The sequence below is a fragment of the Madurella fahalii genome, assembly GCF_045866475.1.
Source record: "Madurella fahalii IFM 68171 DNA, scaffold_5, whole genome shotgun sequence".
NCBI lineage: Eukaryota > Fungi > Ascomycota > Sordariomycetes > Sordariales > Madurella > Madurella fahalii.
In genome coordinates, this window is record NW_027263975.1 from 2,294,614 (window position 1) to 2,308,430 (window position 13,817).

The window sequence follows — 13,817 nt, forward strand, 5'->3', positions numbered from 1 at the left end:
ACGCTGTGCACAGCGCTTGACACCGCTATATCTACTCCGCACCCGTGTGAAGAAGCATCTTTGAAGTCTGAACATATTGCAACCTGAATTGCCAGCCTGCACCCGAATCCCAGCCATCCTTTTCACTGCTGCAATAAAACCGACCTCACTGCCCATGACTGGCACCTCTCACTTCAGCAGCCAGTCTAAAAACCTCGTGACAAGTTTCATACTGCACCTGAGTGCGTACTTGTCCTAGAGAACCAGGTGCGAGTCAAAATGTGGTTCAAGGCGCTCTGTGATGTAGCGGCTACCCTTGGCGAGTCCGCATCGACTGAGGCGCGATGTTCTGAATTAGTTAGACGTAGGTTTCTAGCAGACTTTTTATATCTGGTTGAAGTCGCATCAAAAGCTGACAATGCAGCCACGTCGTAGACGTGCCGCGGTCCTTCAAACTTGGTGAACTCGTAGCTGCCGTGGCCGAAACGTTGGGCAAGGCCGAATCGACAGTCGAAGTTAGTATCACTTCCTGACATAGGTCTCACAAAATAACTAACCAAAACAATAGAAAGCAGGGGAAGTACGGCATCAACTCCTCGCAGCTCTTACGTGCTTGCGTTGCCGCGACCGTATCCGCGAGGAACCTGGGGACGAGACTAGGACCCAGGAGCTTGCCGGTATCATAGCCCGGGCCATCGCGCCAGTTGTTTCTCCCAGGTCCTTAAACAACGAGAATGCAGACTTGCCCGCAGGTACGCTCCTTCTTCGGCCTCTATCTACCCCATCACGCTCACCGTCTTGCGCCCAGCCTTTGACGATGACCTCAAGGAAGCTCGGAATCGGCGAGTTGAGTACTGCAGAGAAGGCTCTACTCTTGGCCTCCAAATTTTCGATGCCGTGATGAATCAAGCCGGCCAACCTGCCCTGGATGATGACATACTACTTACCCTGCTGGCATTCACGGATGAGACGCAAGAGTGGTCAACTGCAGATACAGCAAAGACGGCAAGCGCACTCATTTCACAATACTTCGACACCGGCAGCGCTACGAAAGAGCATTTCATTACCGAGAGAGCCCTCCAACACTACCTACGCCCGCTCTTTTCCAAGTCTAAGCCATCTTCCGTCACGGCATCCGGCCGAAAGGCGGAGTACGCCGACACCAACGCCCGCGGCCATGGCATCCCGGATGATTCGGCCCAGACGAAGCCGTGGAAGTACACCGACCTCAGAGCCATTCCCGTTGTAGCATGGGCAGTCAACGAAGCAGACGTATGTTTGATGCTCATGCTCCGATTCGGCATAAAACTTGGGTATCAATCTATATGCTAACACGAACTCGCACTTGCGTAAGGATCAACTCATCGCCCAACATTGGCCGCTCTTCATCCCCGTTCTCCTCACCCTGGTCGACGACTCCACAACACCCATCCGCCGCCGCGGCCTCCAAATCGCCGCCGAGTTCCTCGCCAAACTTCCGGACAAGATCCTCCAGAACAGCGGCCTAGCAAAAGTCTTCGAGGACCCCATATTCCCAACGCTAGCCTACCTTCCTAGTCTGACACCTGTAGACGAATCGGTACAGCTTCTCGTCCCCGCCTACAACGCACTGCTCGTCCTGGCGAACAAGCAACCAGCTGCCGGCAAGGATGGCGTCCCCAATGGGCCAAAGAACAGCCTGCTAGACAAGATCCTACGCGAAGGCGTCTTCATGGCATATTTCCACGCCAAAGACCACATTCGCATCGTAGAAGTGCTCTGCCAGCAAACGGCAGCCATCCTGAGCCAGATGGGCATCCACGCCGTGAAGCACCTCAAGGTAAGCTGGCGAGATTCACACATCCCAGAAGCTCATAAACCTTACTAAGCCCCGATGCAGGATTTAATCCCGATGCTCTCCACCATCATGACGGACCCCTTCGCATCAGCAGCCCCAGCAACGCTCCTCTCGGCCATCAAAACCCTGCAGACGGTCCTTGCAAACTGCTGGCCCAGGATTCCGGGATCTTTATGGCAAGACGAGATCATCAACGCGCTCGTCCTGTGCTGGCTTCACCTGGCCGGTCAGGACGATAGCATCCCAGACACAGAAGGCTTTCGCAGTCTCCTCGAGCAGGAACTTCTCAGCTCCTCGAAAGCGTTGGCAGCGGTCCTTAGGACGGGGAGCATCGACCTCGCCGAGCATGTCGCGCCGCTGGTGTCCAAGGAGCCCGCCTTGGCGAGGCTCTTCTCCAGCTAACACCCTATCCCTCCCACAATGGATGCAGGCTCAGACTCGGCGTCTGACGTAAGGGGGGGTAATCCACAGCCGTGATGCTAGAAACATGTGCCCACCACTACGGAGGAGCAGCACTAGCATTCCAACACGACCCATCCGTCCCCCTTGCAATCCCCCAGAGCACTCATCATCATCATCGTCAGCTCCAGCCCCGGCGCCTCCTAATCCACCGGTTGCTGCTTAAACAGACTCTTTCCCCTCAACCACTTGCGGTACGCCTTGTACCGCTTCTTCTGCGCGTCCTCTTCGGTGACAGTAAGCGGGTTCTCCGCCACGCGCACAGTGTCGATGTACAGCGCCCGGTCAGAATCATCCTCCCCGTCGCCACCAGTACTCCCATTAACGCCATTGACATCCCCATCACCACTCTCATTCCCCGCCCCGAACCCGCCCGAAGAGTGGTACGGCCCCCCCTCGCGCCGGCGCAGCAGCCCATCGTGCTGCCACCCGCCGTTGACGTATTCGACGTACTCGGGCTCGATCTCGTCGTCGGCGGGGATCTCGGACGAGACAACCAGCGGTAGGTTCTGCGGGTGGCTGACATAGCGCGTGTAGTCCTCGGCCTCGGCGGCGCTGACGGTCGGGTTTAGGCTCGAGTGGACCACCTGCGCGAAGGTCCACTGCGCGGCGCGGGATTTCTCGAGCGGGGTTTGTTTTTCGCGGTGAGGTTGCTGTTGTTGCTGCTGTTGGTGGTGACTAGGGTGGTATTTTTTTTGTTTCTTGGAAGCGTCGTCGGTACCGCTGTTGTTATTTTGCGCGGTGTGGTTTATGTAGGGGGATGTGTCTTTCGTGATGCCGTTGCCGTTGCCGTTGTGGTGGAGGTGGTGCGGGTGCGGAGTGCCGCCTTGTTGAAGCCAGCGGTGGAAGGAGATGCCTCGGCCTGGTGTGCCACCGTTGTGGTTGGCGGTGGTTGGGGTAGGGGCTTTCTCGTTGATGGAGGACGTCTCGCCATCGTCGGTAGCGATGCGGGCGAGATCGTGCGGCGCGACGATGGTTACTTCCTTTTTGGCTTTCTTCTTCTCTTGGGCTTCGTTATCCGCTGCTTCGGTGCGCACCCGGAACGGGCTGAGGTCGTAGCGGCCGTCTTGGGTGGCCTTGAAGGGGATGTACTTGATGGTAGAGTTCATTTTGTAGGGGAACATTTTGGGGAAGGAGGAAAGGGTCGAGGGGCGGTAATACTCAAGCCAGTAGTCGTCATAGGCGCATATGGGCTTGCTGATGACCGCTCCCTTTACGGGCGGATACGGCGGGAGCACGCGGGGTTCGAGGAACTCGGGAGTATACCAGTTAATGTAATCACGCTTGCGCTTTTCTAGCCATGTCCGAGGGTTTTCGTGGTGAAGGTAGTAGTCTGTGGCGAGATCCCACAGCATGGGCTGTCCTTGGGCGAAGATGTAGTTGCCGAGAAATAGGTTGTACGCCTCCTGCCGCTGGCCGTCGAGGAACGAGTTGTTGTAGTAGCGCTTGAAGCTTTCAATCATGTCGCGCGAGTGGCTGGTCCACTGGTTGATCTTGCGGTACGTCTCCATCGTGTTGACTAGCTGCGACCCGCCGTATTGCACGGCGATGGTGTCGCCGTGGTCGTGGTACATGTGGGTGAATAGGTTGACGGCATCGGTGTCATAGTTAATAGTCGTGTCGCCCAAGATGCCGAGAGCATAGAGCTGGTGGCCAAGCGCCCGCTTGCCAATGACAAACTGAGCGGCATTCGTCCGGTCAAGGCAGTCGATGCAGTTGGTGCGCGCCACACCGTTCTGCACACGGATCGGGGACGTGTGGCCATCTCCGTTTTGAAAGAAGCCTGTCGCCATTACAACATCCTCGGCGATACTCTCCAGCGTCCCGATGACGTCCTGGTCGCGGCTCTTGGCAGCGCGCGACATGTCCCACGCTCGATGGATGATCTTGCGGCCGGCCGGCAGGAACTGGTTGAGGTACTCAATCGCCCGAGTGTATTCTTCCAATAGCTTGCTCTCGCGGGGCGTCCGCTCCCGGGCCTTGATCAGGTTCAGGACATAGACGGGTGCCCCGTAGCGCTCAAAGAGGTTGTCGAAATGAAGGGCTGCTGCCGTGTAGAAGGGATCTACCAGGTTCAGCTCTATGGGAGGCTTCGGGGTGACACCAGTATTGTCCTGCGTCCAGTAGAGTGGGATGGAGCCGCGGTGTTGCACGTATGACGTGTATGCCGGGTTGGCAAAGAACTTGGGCCCTGGGGCGTGAAAGGAGGTGGTCAGAGCCTCCGACACTATCTGCTCCGTCTCGACATCGTTGGCGACGTAGCCTAAGTCGTTGGCCCCCCGCTTTAGGAACCTCGCGCCAGCGAAGTACCTGCTACGGCGGGCGATGATTGTGATGTGGGCAGTCCTCCCGTAGACAGACACAGCGGCCTGATCAATGTAGCCGTGGATTATCGGTCTGCACCAGTCATAGGGCGTGTTGAGGACCTTTGCTGCTGGCTGGAGCAAGTGATTGTTCCAGACGAACATGGAGTTAAAGTCGTCGTCAATGGCGCAGGGCTGGCCGTTGATCAGAGCTGTCCTCTCCCGGGTAATATTATGCTGTAGCGTACGGGTGATGTCGTACGAGTAACTGTAGTAGAAGGACGTGGTCAAGTCCAGGTTATTCAGAATGTTTAGGAAGCGCGACTCCTCTGTGTTGCGTTGGTCCATCTTGAAGTTAGGCGACGTCAGTGGGATGAGGTCAGTACCGTCGATCTGGTAGACATAATGGCCGCCGATCATGGCAACTGTACTCTTCTTGGTGATCAGCAGCATGTAGTAGGGCCCGGTAAACTTGATGAAGCCCAGCAGCCCCCACGTCGTACATCGTAACTTCAGGCCGCCAGTCCCCCGGTTGCCGTCGTCGATGGTGTCGAGCAGCTGGTTCATGTCCTTTTGCGTGTATACTGTTTTGTCGTCGGTGATGCTCAACTCCGAGGCGTCATCGTTGGTGCGGTCGATCTTGAGGATGCGATAGCGCTTCTCTGTGACGTCGCCGCCGACGATGTAGAATCGGCTCGCCGTCTCGTACAGGCTGAAGCGATGCATCTTCTGCATCTTTCTGAGCCGCGGGCACGGCCCATGGTCGCCGCCAATGCGCGCTTCGTCGTCATCATCCTCGACGGCCAGCCCCAAGCCGGGACGCGATGCGGGGTCTGGACTCGACGTGCGGTGAAACGGCCGGGCAACGGCGGGCTCGTCCTCGTCGTTGTCATCACCCACACCGCCGGCGGCAGCACGTGACGCGGGTAAAGTGCCTGAAGGGGCCGAGTCTGCGTCTTCGCCGGCGTTGTTGTGCAGCGGAGGAAAGATGGGTTCGACGATATCCTTGGATTCGGGTGTCCGCGGAGGAGGACCGCCGCTCTGGTGCGCCACTGTTGGTTCCAAGGCCGCGGCGACGATGACATTGGCGCTAGCAAGTTCCGTCTCTCCCGTGTCGGCCATGTCGATATAGATGTTTCGGTCTACCTCGACCTCCCATACCACTCTACTGCACTATCATGAGCGAGAACAAGCAGCGGGGGGGATGGATGGACGAGATGCGCTTAGCTGAGGCTAGGTAAGGTCGGTTGGTTGTTGGTGGTTCAGCCCACTAACGCTGCGGATGATGCAATTAGGAGCTTGGCATCCTGTGCGCGGCCCGCATAGGCACTGTGGTGACCCAAGCAGCCGGGAACACAAGACTCGCTCAGGGTCCGGGCTCCGGGTTGTCTGCAACGGAACTTCACATTCTCTTCCCTCCCTCTTCTCGGATTCGGGACGGGGCTGGCCGCAACTCCACAACGGCAACACCGAAACATACCCCGAGTCGTGCATTGGGCAACCGTTTGTCTCACGGGCTTAGCTGTCTTCTTTCATGCGTATATCAGCTTTCCATGCGCTGTCGCTGCAGTCGGCATTCGATGGAAACCCAAACGGCCTGTTGCACGAACTAGCAGAGACCGGGCATGACGCCCCTACACGGCGCTACACAAGATGGCCGTTCTTTTTCTTTCGACTCTGGCATGTGGATTGCAGAGTTGCAATCCTTTTTTTTTTTTTCTTTGGCTTTCCCTGCTCGTCCGAATTCCCCAGGAGACATGTCTTCGGGTGTGACTCTCGATCTGACCGTGCCCAAAGCACGAAGACCTTTGTATGGGCTAAAGCTGGCATTCTACAGTTGCCACAAGTAACCAGCGGTCTCGCGAAGATGTAAAGTGCCTTTCCCAGATGCATTGTGGCATCTTCAACCAAGTTCGCAGAGTCGCAGTAGTCCCAAACCGTCCCGCATAACTCCGAGATCCTACTCCTCGGGAGCTTGGAGTACGTGCTAGACCACGCGTCGAGCCGCATCATACTCATAATCACCTGCACTCCAGTCCTAACACTTGCCTGGTCGCTCAAATATGGACAACGCAGTCGGCTTATCGGCTGCAGCAGATGCCAGCGCCGAGGGTGAGCGAAGCAAGTCCCTGCGTTTCCACCGGTCCATCAACCACACCACTGGCACTCGAGCATCTCTAGGTTTCCCAACGTCAGATACGTGGGCGACAGTAACCGTCATCTTTACAAATACTAGAGCGCACTCGCAAATAATCCATACGCGGGTTTCAGCTTCTGGCGTAGTTACATCGACCGGCTCTGCCCTTCTCCCGAGGCCGTCTCCGGGCTCGACAGCACCTAGGTAGGAAAACCTAGCGATTCTGCACGGCTCGAGTGCTTACACCAGTTGAACAGGCTTCTGAACCCCGATTCCGATACCACGACAACGACCATGGGCTACGGTAATGTGTAAGGTCCCCTCTTCCAGGTCAAACCACCTTCTCGTGGCTGAAGTGAATTCTGCCCAGGCCCTATGCCATTCCCTCGCTGTCAACCTCATGGATCCCCAACCCCGTTTACTCTTCTCCAGACTGGCCACACCCCGGATGCCTAGAAGATCGGCCCCTACTCACCGGCCAGTGCGCGTCGGCAAAGTACACGTTCGTCGATGGCGGGCCAACAGTATATTACGCCCCGTTTATAGGGTGCATTAATGACAGACAAGACTGCTGCCCGTTTATGCCCATGACCACCACCCAGGCAGCCGAGACCGCCGGTGCTTCTCGAGGCGTGTATCCCCATCCGCTGAATGCAAAAGACGCAACTTTGGATAGCTGCCCCTTGGACTACTACTCGACCTCCGGAAGTTGCTGCCCCAGGTATGTCCTGAGCTTCATTTTGGAGGCGCAATAACTAAACCAGGAATAATAGTGCTTACACCCCCTGGACAGGCCTCCTGGGGGGGCGGACGCCATGCATCAGTACCGCCACTGCGAGCACAACGCCGCCGCCCATTGTAGGCAGCACGAGTCCCGCAAGCATTATCAAACCTACCGAGGTTGTAACGGGCGTTGTGTTCGCTATGCAGTACGCCGTCCGGGAACCCCAAGGTACACTGACCCCCGCGGCCATCGCTGGCATCGCTGTTGGTGGCATCGCTTGTATTGCCGGTACGCTGGGGCTCGCTCTCCTGATTCGCAAGTGTCGCCGGAACGCGCGAAAGACGTCAGTTTTGAAGGATGAACTGTACGGCAACTTCTACGAGGCCGACGCCATGAGAGCCAGGTCGACTAGCAGCACCCCGCCACCGCGTTACAGAGAGCCAAGCTCCGAGTTTGGCCAGGCTGAATTGTATTCTCTAAAGCCTTCCAAGGAAGCGCCGCTTGACGCTCCGGTCGACCTCTACATTCCCGACTCGCCCATTTGCCATCACAAAAGCCTGAAGTCGATAGGCTGGAAACAGATGTCACGCACACTCGGCCGCTCACAGTCGCAAGACTCTTTGTTTGAGCCCCGTCGGAGCACTCTAGCAGAGGGGCTGCCTTCCAAGTCCCAGGTACAGTTAGCTCGTCAACAACGCCTCTCGCGCGCCTATCCCCGAATCGTCTATACACACGGGCCTGGGTCAAACAGCAGTGTGTCTGAAGGCGTCGAGACGAGACCTGGTACGGCTGGGAGCTCCATGCCATCCATTGGCTCTCCCACTCGACAGGTGTCGAACCACCCCCCAGTGGAGCTGGCGGCATAGCACGCTGACAGGGTGAGCCATCTGTGTGAGTGTTTACGCCGCGGTGAGTTCCAAGCAGTAGGTTCGAGTCAGAGTGCGCAAACATGGCTTCGCCCTAGCGGTACGTCGGAAAGCGGCCCATCCGAGTGTTTTTTTGTGCTTCCTCCGTGGCCAGATATCGGGGGAGAATTACGTCAAAGTCGGTGGAGATGGATTTACCGCCAATGCCAACATTAAAACCCTGCATTACCACGGGTGTTATACGATTCCCAGGGACTACCATCTTCCCTAGTTTGTTTTGATGCCGAAGTTTATTTTATTTTATTTTATTTTCTCGCGGGCCCTTCCAAGACATGTGATGTCAAGAGAAATAGCGACGGGGCGATACAATGATAGAGCAACGAATAACCCTCAAGACTGTTGGCTGGTGTTGAGTTTACCATGTACAATGATATCAGCATAGCACAAGGTCCAGAACCCTATTTGCACGTTCTACCCCACGGTCCAGCGACGGGCCAATGGGCTCGTGAGGATCGGCGCCTGTGATGCTGTGGCTCTGCGACATGCAAGCTTGATTTGGTACCACCTCGGGGTATATTATCATTCTTTTAATGTGCGTCACGTACGGAGATGAAGTGAATTGGAGGCGTTAAGTATTTCTTGTCATGCCGGTCAGTCCAGAGATTGGAGGGAGCCACTCCAAGTGTTCACTCGGGTAATCTAGCTCATCAGCCACCTTCTCAACCTCAACCCCTTTATTTTGTGGTAAACCGAGAATGCTGAGACCGCACCGTCGGCTTAGCCACTCGACTCCTCCCAGTGCTGCCTCGTCTCGCTATTTTGACGAGGATCGCAGGGGCAGCAGCCACCATGACACCCCGAGAGGTCGCAAAGGGTCGATGAGTGATAGGCGCTCCCGCGGACGGAGCGTTGACTCACAGGACACTTACTACGACCCCCGCGAAAAGTACTATCTCTCCGGTGATGATGATGCCACGCCTCGCTGGGGCCGGACACCCAGTCCCGCTTCCCGACCCGGGTCCCAGCCACCCGAATCTTCATCTACTTCCTCGTCGCCGGCCAGTGCTAGCTATTACGCGCCCAGCAGCAGTTGGCGGTCGCCGTCCGTCTCTTCCCGCACCACTTCACCTTCACCATATCCTTCCACTAGTAGTGCCCGAGACAGAGATAGCAACAAAACCTCATCCGGACACAGGCGGGCTCGCTCCCGCTCCCGCTCCCAAGACCGAGACCGAGACCGAGACCGAGACCGAGCCAGGGAGCAGCGGTATTACCCCCCGCGATCAAACAGACCGCCGTCATCGTCACGGTCATCAGCAACAGCAACATCAACATCCAGCAAAACCCACTCCCGCGCCACTGCAAGTTCACACTCGTCTTACCCGTCCTCCTCCCGTTCCCGCCCGCGCTCCCATTCCCATTCCCATTCGCATCCACAATCCAAATCCCACTCTCCGTCATCATCATCATCCTCCCCCCCCTCCTCCAGCCACAAATCCCATGCAAAAGACCCAGCGACGAAGAAGAAGGACATCACCAAGGAGCTCCTGCCCATCGCCCAATGCGCGACGCGCACCGCCCTCGAGGCCGCCGCCGCCGCCGCCTTCAGGTTGCGCGACGACCCGTCCCCTTACCTGGGCGCCAAGGGCGGGCGGATCGCGGCCGCCGCGCTCGGCGCCGCCGTCGTCGACACGTTTGTCGAGAAGCGCCTGCCCGAGTGGAAGAGGAAGGCCGGGCTGCGGCACGCGTGCGCGCGGCAGGCGGTGCAGGGCATCCTGGCGGGCCTGGTGGTTCCCGCTACGGAGGGTGGTGGTCGTCGGGGTGGCGGTAGGGAGAAGGGTGGTGATGCCGCGGGCGGGGGGGCGAGGAAAGGGGTTAAGGGGGTTAAAGGGAGGAGGTAGTAGACTGGAAGAGGTGTGAGGGAGAGGAGAAGGGGGCGCGGGGGGTAAAGGGGTAAGACGGGAAGGCGCTGTTACATGAGGGAAGAGTCTGATAGCGGAGGAGGAGAAATGGAGAGAGAACGGGGAGAGAAAGGTGGGCGTGAGACACGAATGGAAGAGTGCTAGTATGAAGAGGGGGAAAAGAGAGAAAGAGAAGAATGGAAGGTACAATGAAGATGGGGAGAAAGAACGGTGTAGGAGAAAACAAGCCTAAAATGGAACGTATACTTGCAGAAATTATCAAAAGGACTGGAAGTGATGGGACCATGAAGAGAGGGCAAAAAAGTCTGGAAAACGTAAAAAGCACAAAAGGGCAAAGAGAGCAAGAAGGGCAAATATGACGGAGAGGCAGGCGGGACTGTGCAACGGGGGTATGATTATGGAGGAGAGTAAGAATGAGAAAAGGGCGCTGGACAGAAAGAAGCTGGATGAAGTCAAAACGGGGAAACAAGAACCAGGACCGATAAATCATAATGTTGTCGAGATATATGCGAAGAGACTGGATAATGTGGGGATTGTTGGCGGCACTGGTTCATGAGTCTACTGCATAGCGATTGGAGTCGGGGGGATGTTGTTTTCATGTGAATTGTATGGCGGAGAGCACAGAAAATGGAATAAAGAAACGTTTCATAACGAATCGCTTTCCCGAGGAAAAAGAACAGCCGCAGCTGGTGTTGCTGCATAGTGATGGTTTCAATCTCTCATATCTCGCATGATCCTTCAGACGAAGCAAGCCAGGACCCAACATCCAAGGCATCACATGTCGTCCGAGTGTCCAATGCCGCAAAAGGTGTACCGCCATCTGATAATGACCTGCCCGCTCTCGGCCTACCCAAGCCAGGTCGCCAGGTTGGCAGCTCCCAGAGCTTCATCCCTCAGCCCAATTTCAGTCCCCAACAGGTGGCATGCGGGCATCGGTTTGTGGCCTGGTCTTGGCATGCTCGGAGTCCGGTGCCGAACAAAAGTCGCCGGCCTGTTGGGCCGCCTTGTCCTGCTCCGGACTCTCTCCATCTGGACCCCGGCTGTTTAGGTAAGATATGTCGTATTATCGCTCCCGCGCGACATCAGCCCAACGTCAAGATGCACCTCGTTAATCCTAAATGTGCCGGTTCGGCGGTTCCCCGACCCCCGTTAGATGTCATTGAGTTGTACAGCGGGATCGAACAAGACGTTGAATAACAGACAAGAGTTGAGACACACCCAAGTTCTCCCATGATCCTGCCTTCCAGCCGCAACCCCTTAGAGATCCCCAACCCGAACAGCAAGAGACCGGAGCAGCTACTAGCACCATGAGAGTACTCGCGCTCCACGGCCAGGGCACAAGCGCCTACATCTTCAAGTCCCAGACAGGTCCGTACGCCCGCAGTGTAGTAACTATTCGTCTTTAAGCAGCAGAAAGTGGCAAGACACTAAATCCGCCCGCAGTCGCCTTCCGCACCAAGCTCCCCAAGTCCTTCACGTTCGACTTTGTCGATGCCCCCTTCCACTGCGCGCCCGCCCCGGGCGTCCGCGTGCTCTTCGACTCGGGCCACTACACGTGGTGGCCCAAGGCGACCACCAACGCCATCCGCGGCGCCCACCAGTGGCTAACCGACTACATCGACGAGCACGGGCCCTACGACGCCGTCATGGGCTTCTCGCAGGGCTGCGCCCTCATCGGCAGCTTCCTGCTCTATCACCACCGAGAGACGCCCGACGAGCCCCTGCCCTTCAAGGCCGCCATCTTCGTGTGCGGCGGCATGCCACTCGGCGTGCTCGAGGACCTGGGCCTGCCCGTCTCGCAGCGGGCGCACGAGGTCAATGACGAGACGGTGAGGCTGCTGAAGCAAAAGGCGGGGATGCTGACGGAGCTGGCGAAGAACGTGGAGCGGATCAAGCCTGGTATGGGCCTATGGGACGACACGGCTGTGCTGCTGCATGATCCGGATGTGATGCCAGACGAGAGCGACGTGTTCGGGCTGGACTTTACGGCCATGCCTGCGGATGCGAAGATCAAGATACCCACCGTGCACATTTACGGCGCGAAGGACCCGAGATGGCCGGCTAGCGTGCAGCTGGCGCATTTTTGTGAGAACCGCAAAATGTATGATCATGGCGGGGGGCATGACATTCCCAGGTCGACCGAGGTGTCGAAGAGGATTGCTGAGTTGGTGACGCAGTTGAGCAAGGAGATCTAGAGCGAAATGGAGGCTTATCTGGGAGGTTGTCATAGAAAATTGGCGTTTGGGTAGAACGATCGTAATAATATCCAGGTGCAAGTTTAGACCCAAGAGGCGCTGACTAGACACTGACCCTCGTGAAGGTACCTAAACACGTACCAAAGTAATATACAAATTTACAATGCCTGTTTCTTGATGGGCAGCCTGAACCCTAATCAGAAACTCGGAAGCTCGGGGATGGAGTGGAAAGTGCAAGGAGACGGGACTCGCTCGTCAGGGGCACTACTACAGCCTAACCCTATTACTAACCGTAACTACACGCACAACCTTATCTATCCCACTAGATAGTAATACGGTAGCAAACACTAGGTTATTGTTTTTGTGAACTGTGAAACTTGTCTTCACTCTGGGTAACCAAGAGATTACCATCTCGTCATTTCCCTGCAAAGCTAGACTTTGGCAGTAGCCGCACCGCGGCACACCGGGTTTTGGCGGCCCACTACTAGCCTAGTTGCGCACCAGCTGTTGTCGACAGCTATTCCCGCTGAGCGCCTCCTCACGTCCCTGGACGCCTAGTTGTATCATATGTACTAAAGTGCTAGCGGCCTCTGGTGATGGCGGAGTGGTTAGGGATGATGTAAATTCTGTCATGTGATCCACGCCCATGGTCCGAAACCCAAAGGAGTGATGAAGGATGACATCACGAATCGGAGGATATTAGTACGTAAGAGACTCCCTCGACATAACTTAGCTTCTGATCCCTAAGAATCAGTCTCCTATCACAATAGAGGCTGTTCAGTGTGCATCATTCTGTCACGGATCATCAGTGAATCGTGTGCCTAGCTTCCTCGGCGTTATTAGGAATAACCTCTGACAAATTCGCTCTCTTTCCTTTCGTTCAACTCCTTGTAAAAATGGTAAAACTCATACTTTACCAATGTGCTAACTAAAGTCAATCACTGAGAGCCGTAGTGTTGCAGAAACCCCAGGAATCAGGAAGTTGAACCTCCGAGTCGGGATTTTGGTGGACGGCTTGGTAGAAGCGAGGCCTGTGATTGCGCCGCCGGTGGTATGCTCAGTCACCATTTGGATCATAGGGATTTGGATTGTTTATAATGGGGGGTTGCTGCACTCATTGGTCTAAGTATTCAAGGAGGATGAGGCGAGATGCCATGAAGCGTAATCCGAGTGCTACAGGCTTTCCTTTGGAACGGGAGGCTTCTTGATCGTTTCAACTCGGCCCTCTTAAACTCTTAATTTCAGAGTGCCTTTTTGGCTATCGATGTGTTCGTTATCCTGCAAAATAGTATATCGTTCCGGGCAGTGGTAGCCCCTGAATGCCAAGACGCACGTACTCACCCCCCTGAATTCAATCCGAGCCTCTGACGATAGTGCCGCTCAAATCCACCAACC

General features: G+C 56.2%; 5 protein-coding genes across 5 annotated transcripts; 4 read left to right on the forward strand and 1 right to left on the reverse strand.

Moving 5' to 3' along the window:
- Positions 1 to 258: 258 nt before the first annotated feature.
- On the forward strand, positions 259 to 2,218 carry MFIFM68171_09253 (uncharacterized protein; the record flags this gene model as incomplete). Its single annotated transcript, XM_071064672.1, has 6 exons — positions 259 to 343; positions 415 to 494; positions 548 to 731; positions 788 to 1,251; positions 1,334 to 1,798; positions 1,859 to 2,218. The coding sequence occupies 6 exons, from the start codon at positions 259 to 261 to the stop codon at positions 2,216 to 2,218; spliced, it is 1,638 nt and encodes a 545-aa protein (XP_070920773.1).
- Positions 2,219 to 2,418: 200 nt separating this feature from the next.
- FIG4 (phosphatidylinositol-3,5-bisphosphate 5-phosphatase) lies at positions 2,419 to 5,700 on the reverse strand (the record flags this gene model as incomplete). The annotated part of the gene is made up of 1 exon (XM_071064673.1): positions 2,419 to 5,700. One exon carries the CDS (start codon positions 5,698 to 5,700, stop codon positions 2,419 to 2,421), a length of 3,282 nt encoding a protein of 1,093 aa, XP_070920774.1.
- A 1,596-nt stretch (positions 5,701 to 7,296) lies between these two features.
- Positions 7,297 to 8,305, forward strand: MFIFM68171_09255 (uncharacterized protein; the record flags this gene model as incomplete). The annotated part of the gene is made up of 2 exons (XM_071064674.1): positions 7,297 to 7,436; positions 7,489 to 8,305. 2 exons carry the CDS (start codon positions 7,297 to 7,299, stop codon positions 8,303 to 8,305), a joined length of 957 nt encoding a protein of 318 aa, XP_070920775.1.
- Positions 8,306 to 9,183: 878 nt separating this feature from the next.
- MFIFM68171_09256 (uncharacterized protein) lies at positions 9,184 to 10,206 on the forward strand (the record flags this gene model as incomplete). Its single annotated transcript, XM_071064675.1, has 1 exon — positions 9,184 to 10,206. The coding sequence occupies one exon, from the start codon at positions 9,184 to 9,186 to the stop codon at positions 10,204 to 10,206; it is 1,023 nt and encodes a 340-aa protein (XP_070920776.1).
- Positions 10,207 to 11,534: 1,328 nt separating this feature from the next.
- MFIFM68171_09257 (uncharacterized protein) lies at positions 11,535 to 12,422 on the forward strand (the record flags this gene model as incomplete). Its single annotated transcript, XM_071064676.1, has 2 exons — positions 11,535 to 11,595; positions 11,671 to 12,422. 2 exons carry the CDS (start codon positions 11,535 to 11,537, stop codon positions 12,420 to 12,422), a joined length of 813 nt encoding a protein of 270 aa, XP_070920777.1.
- Between the last annotated feature and the right edge of the window lie 1,395 nt (positions 12,423 to 13,817).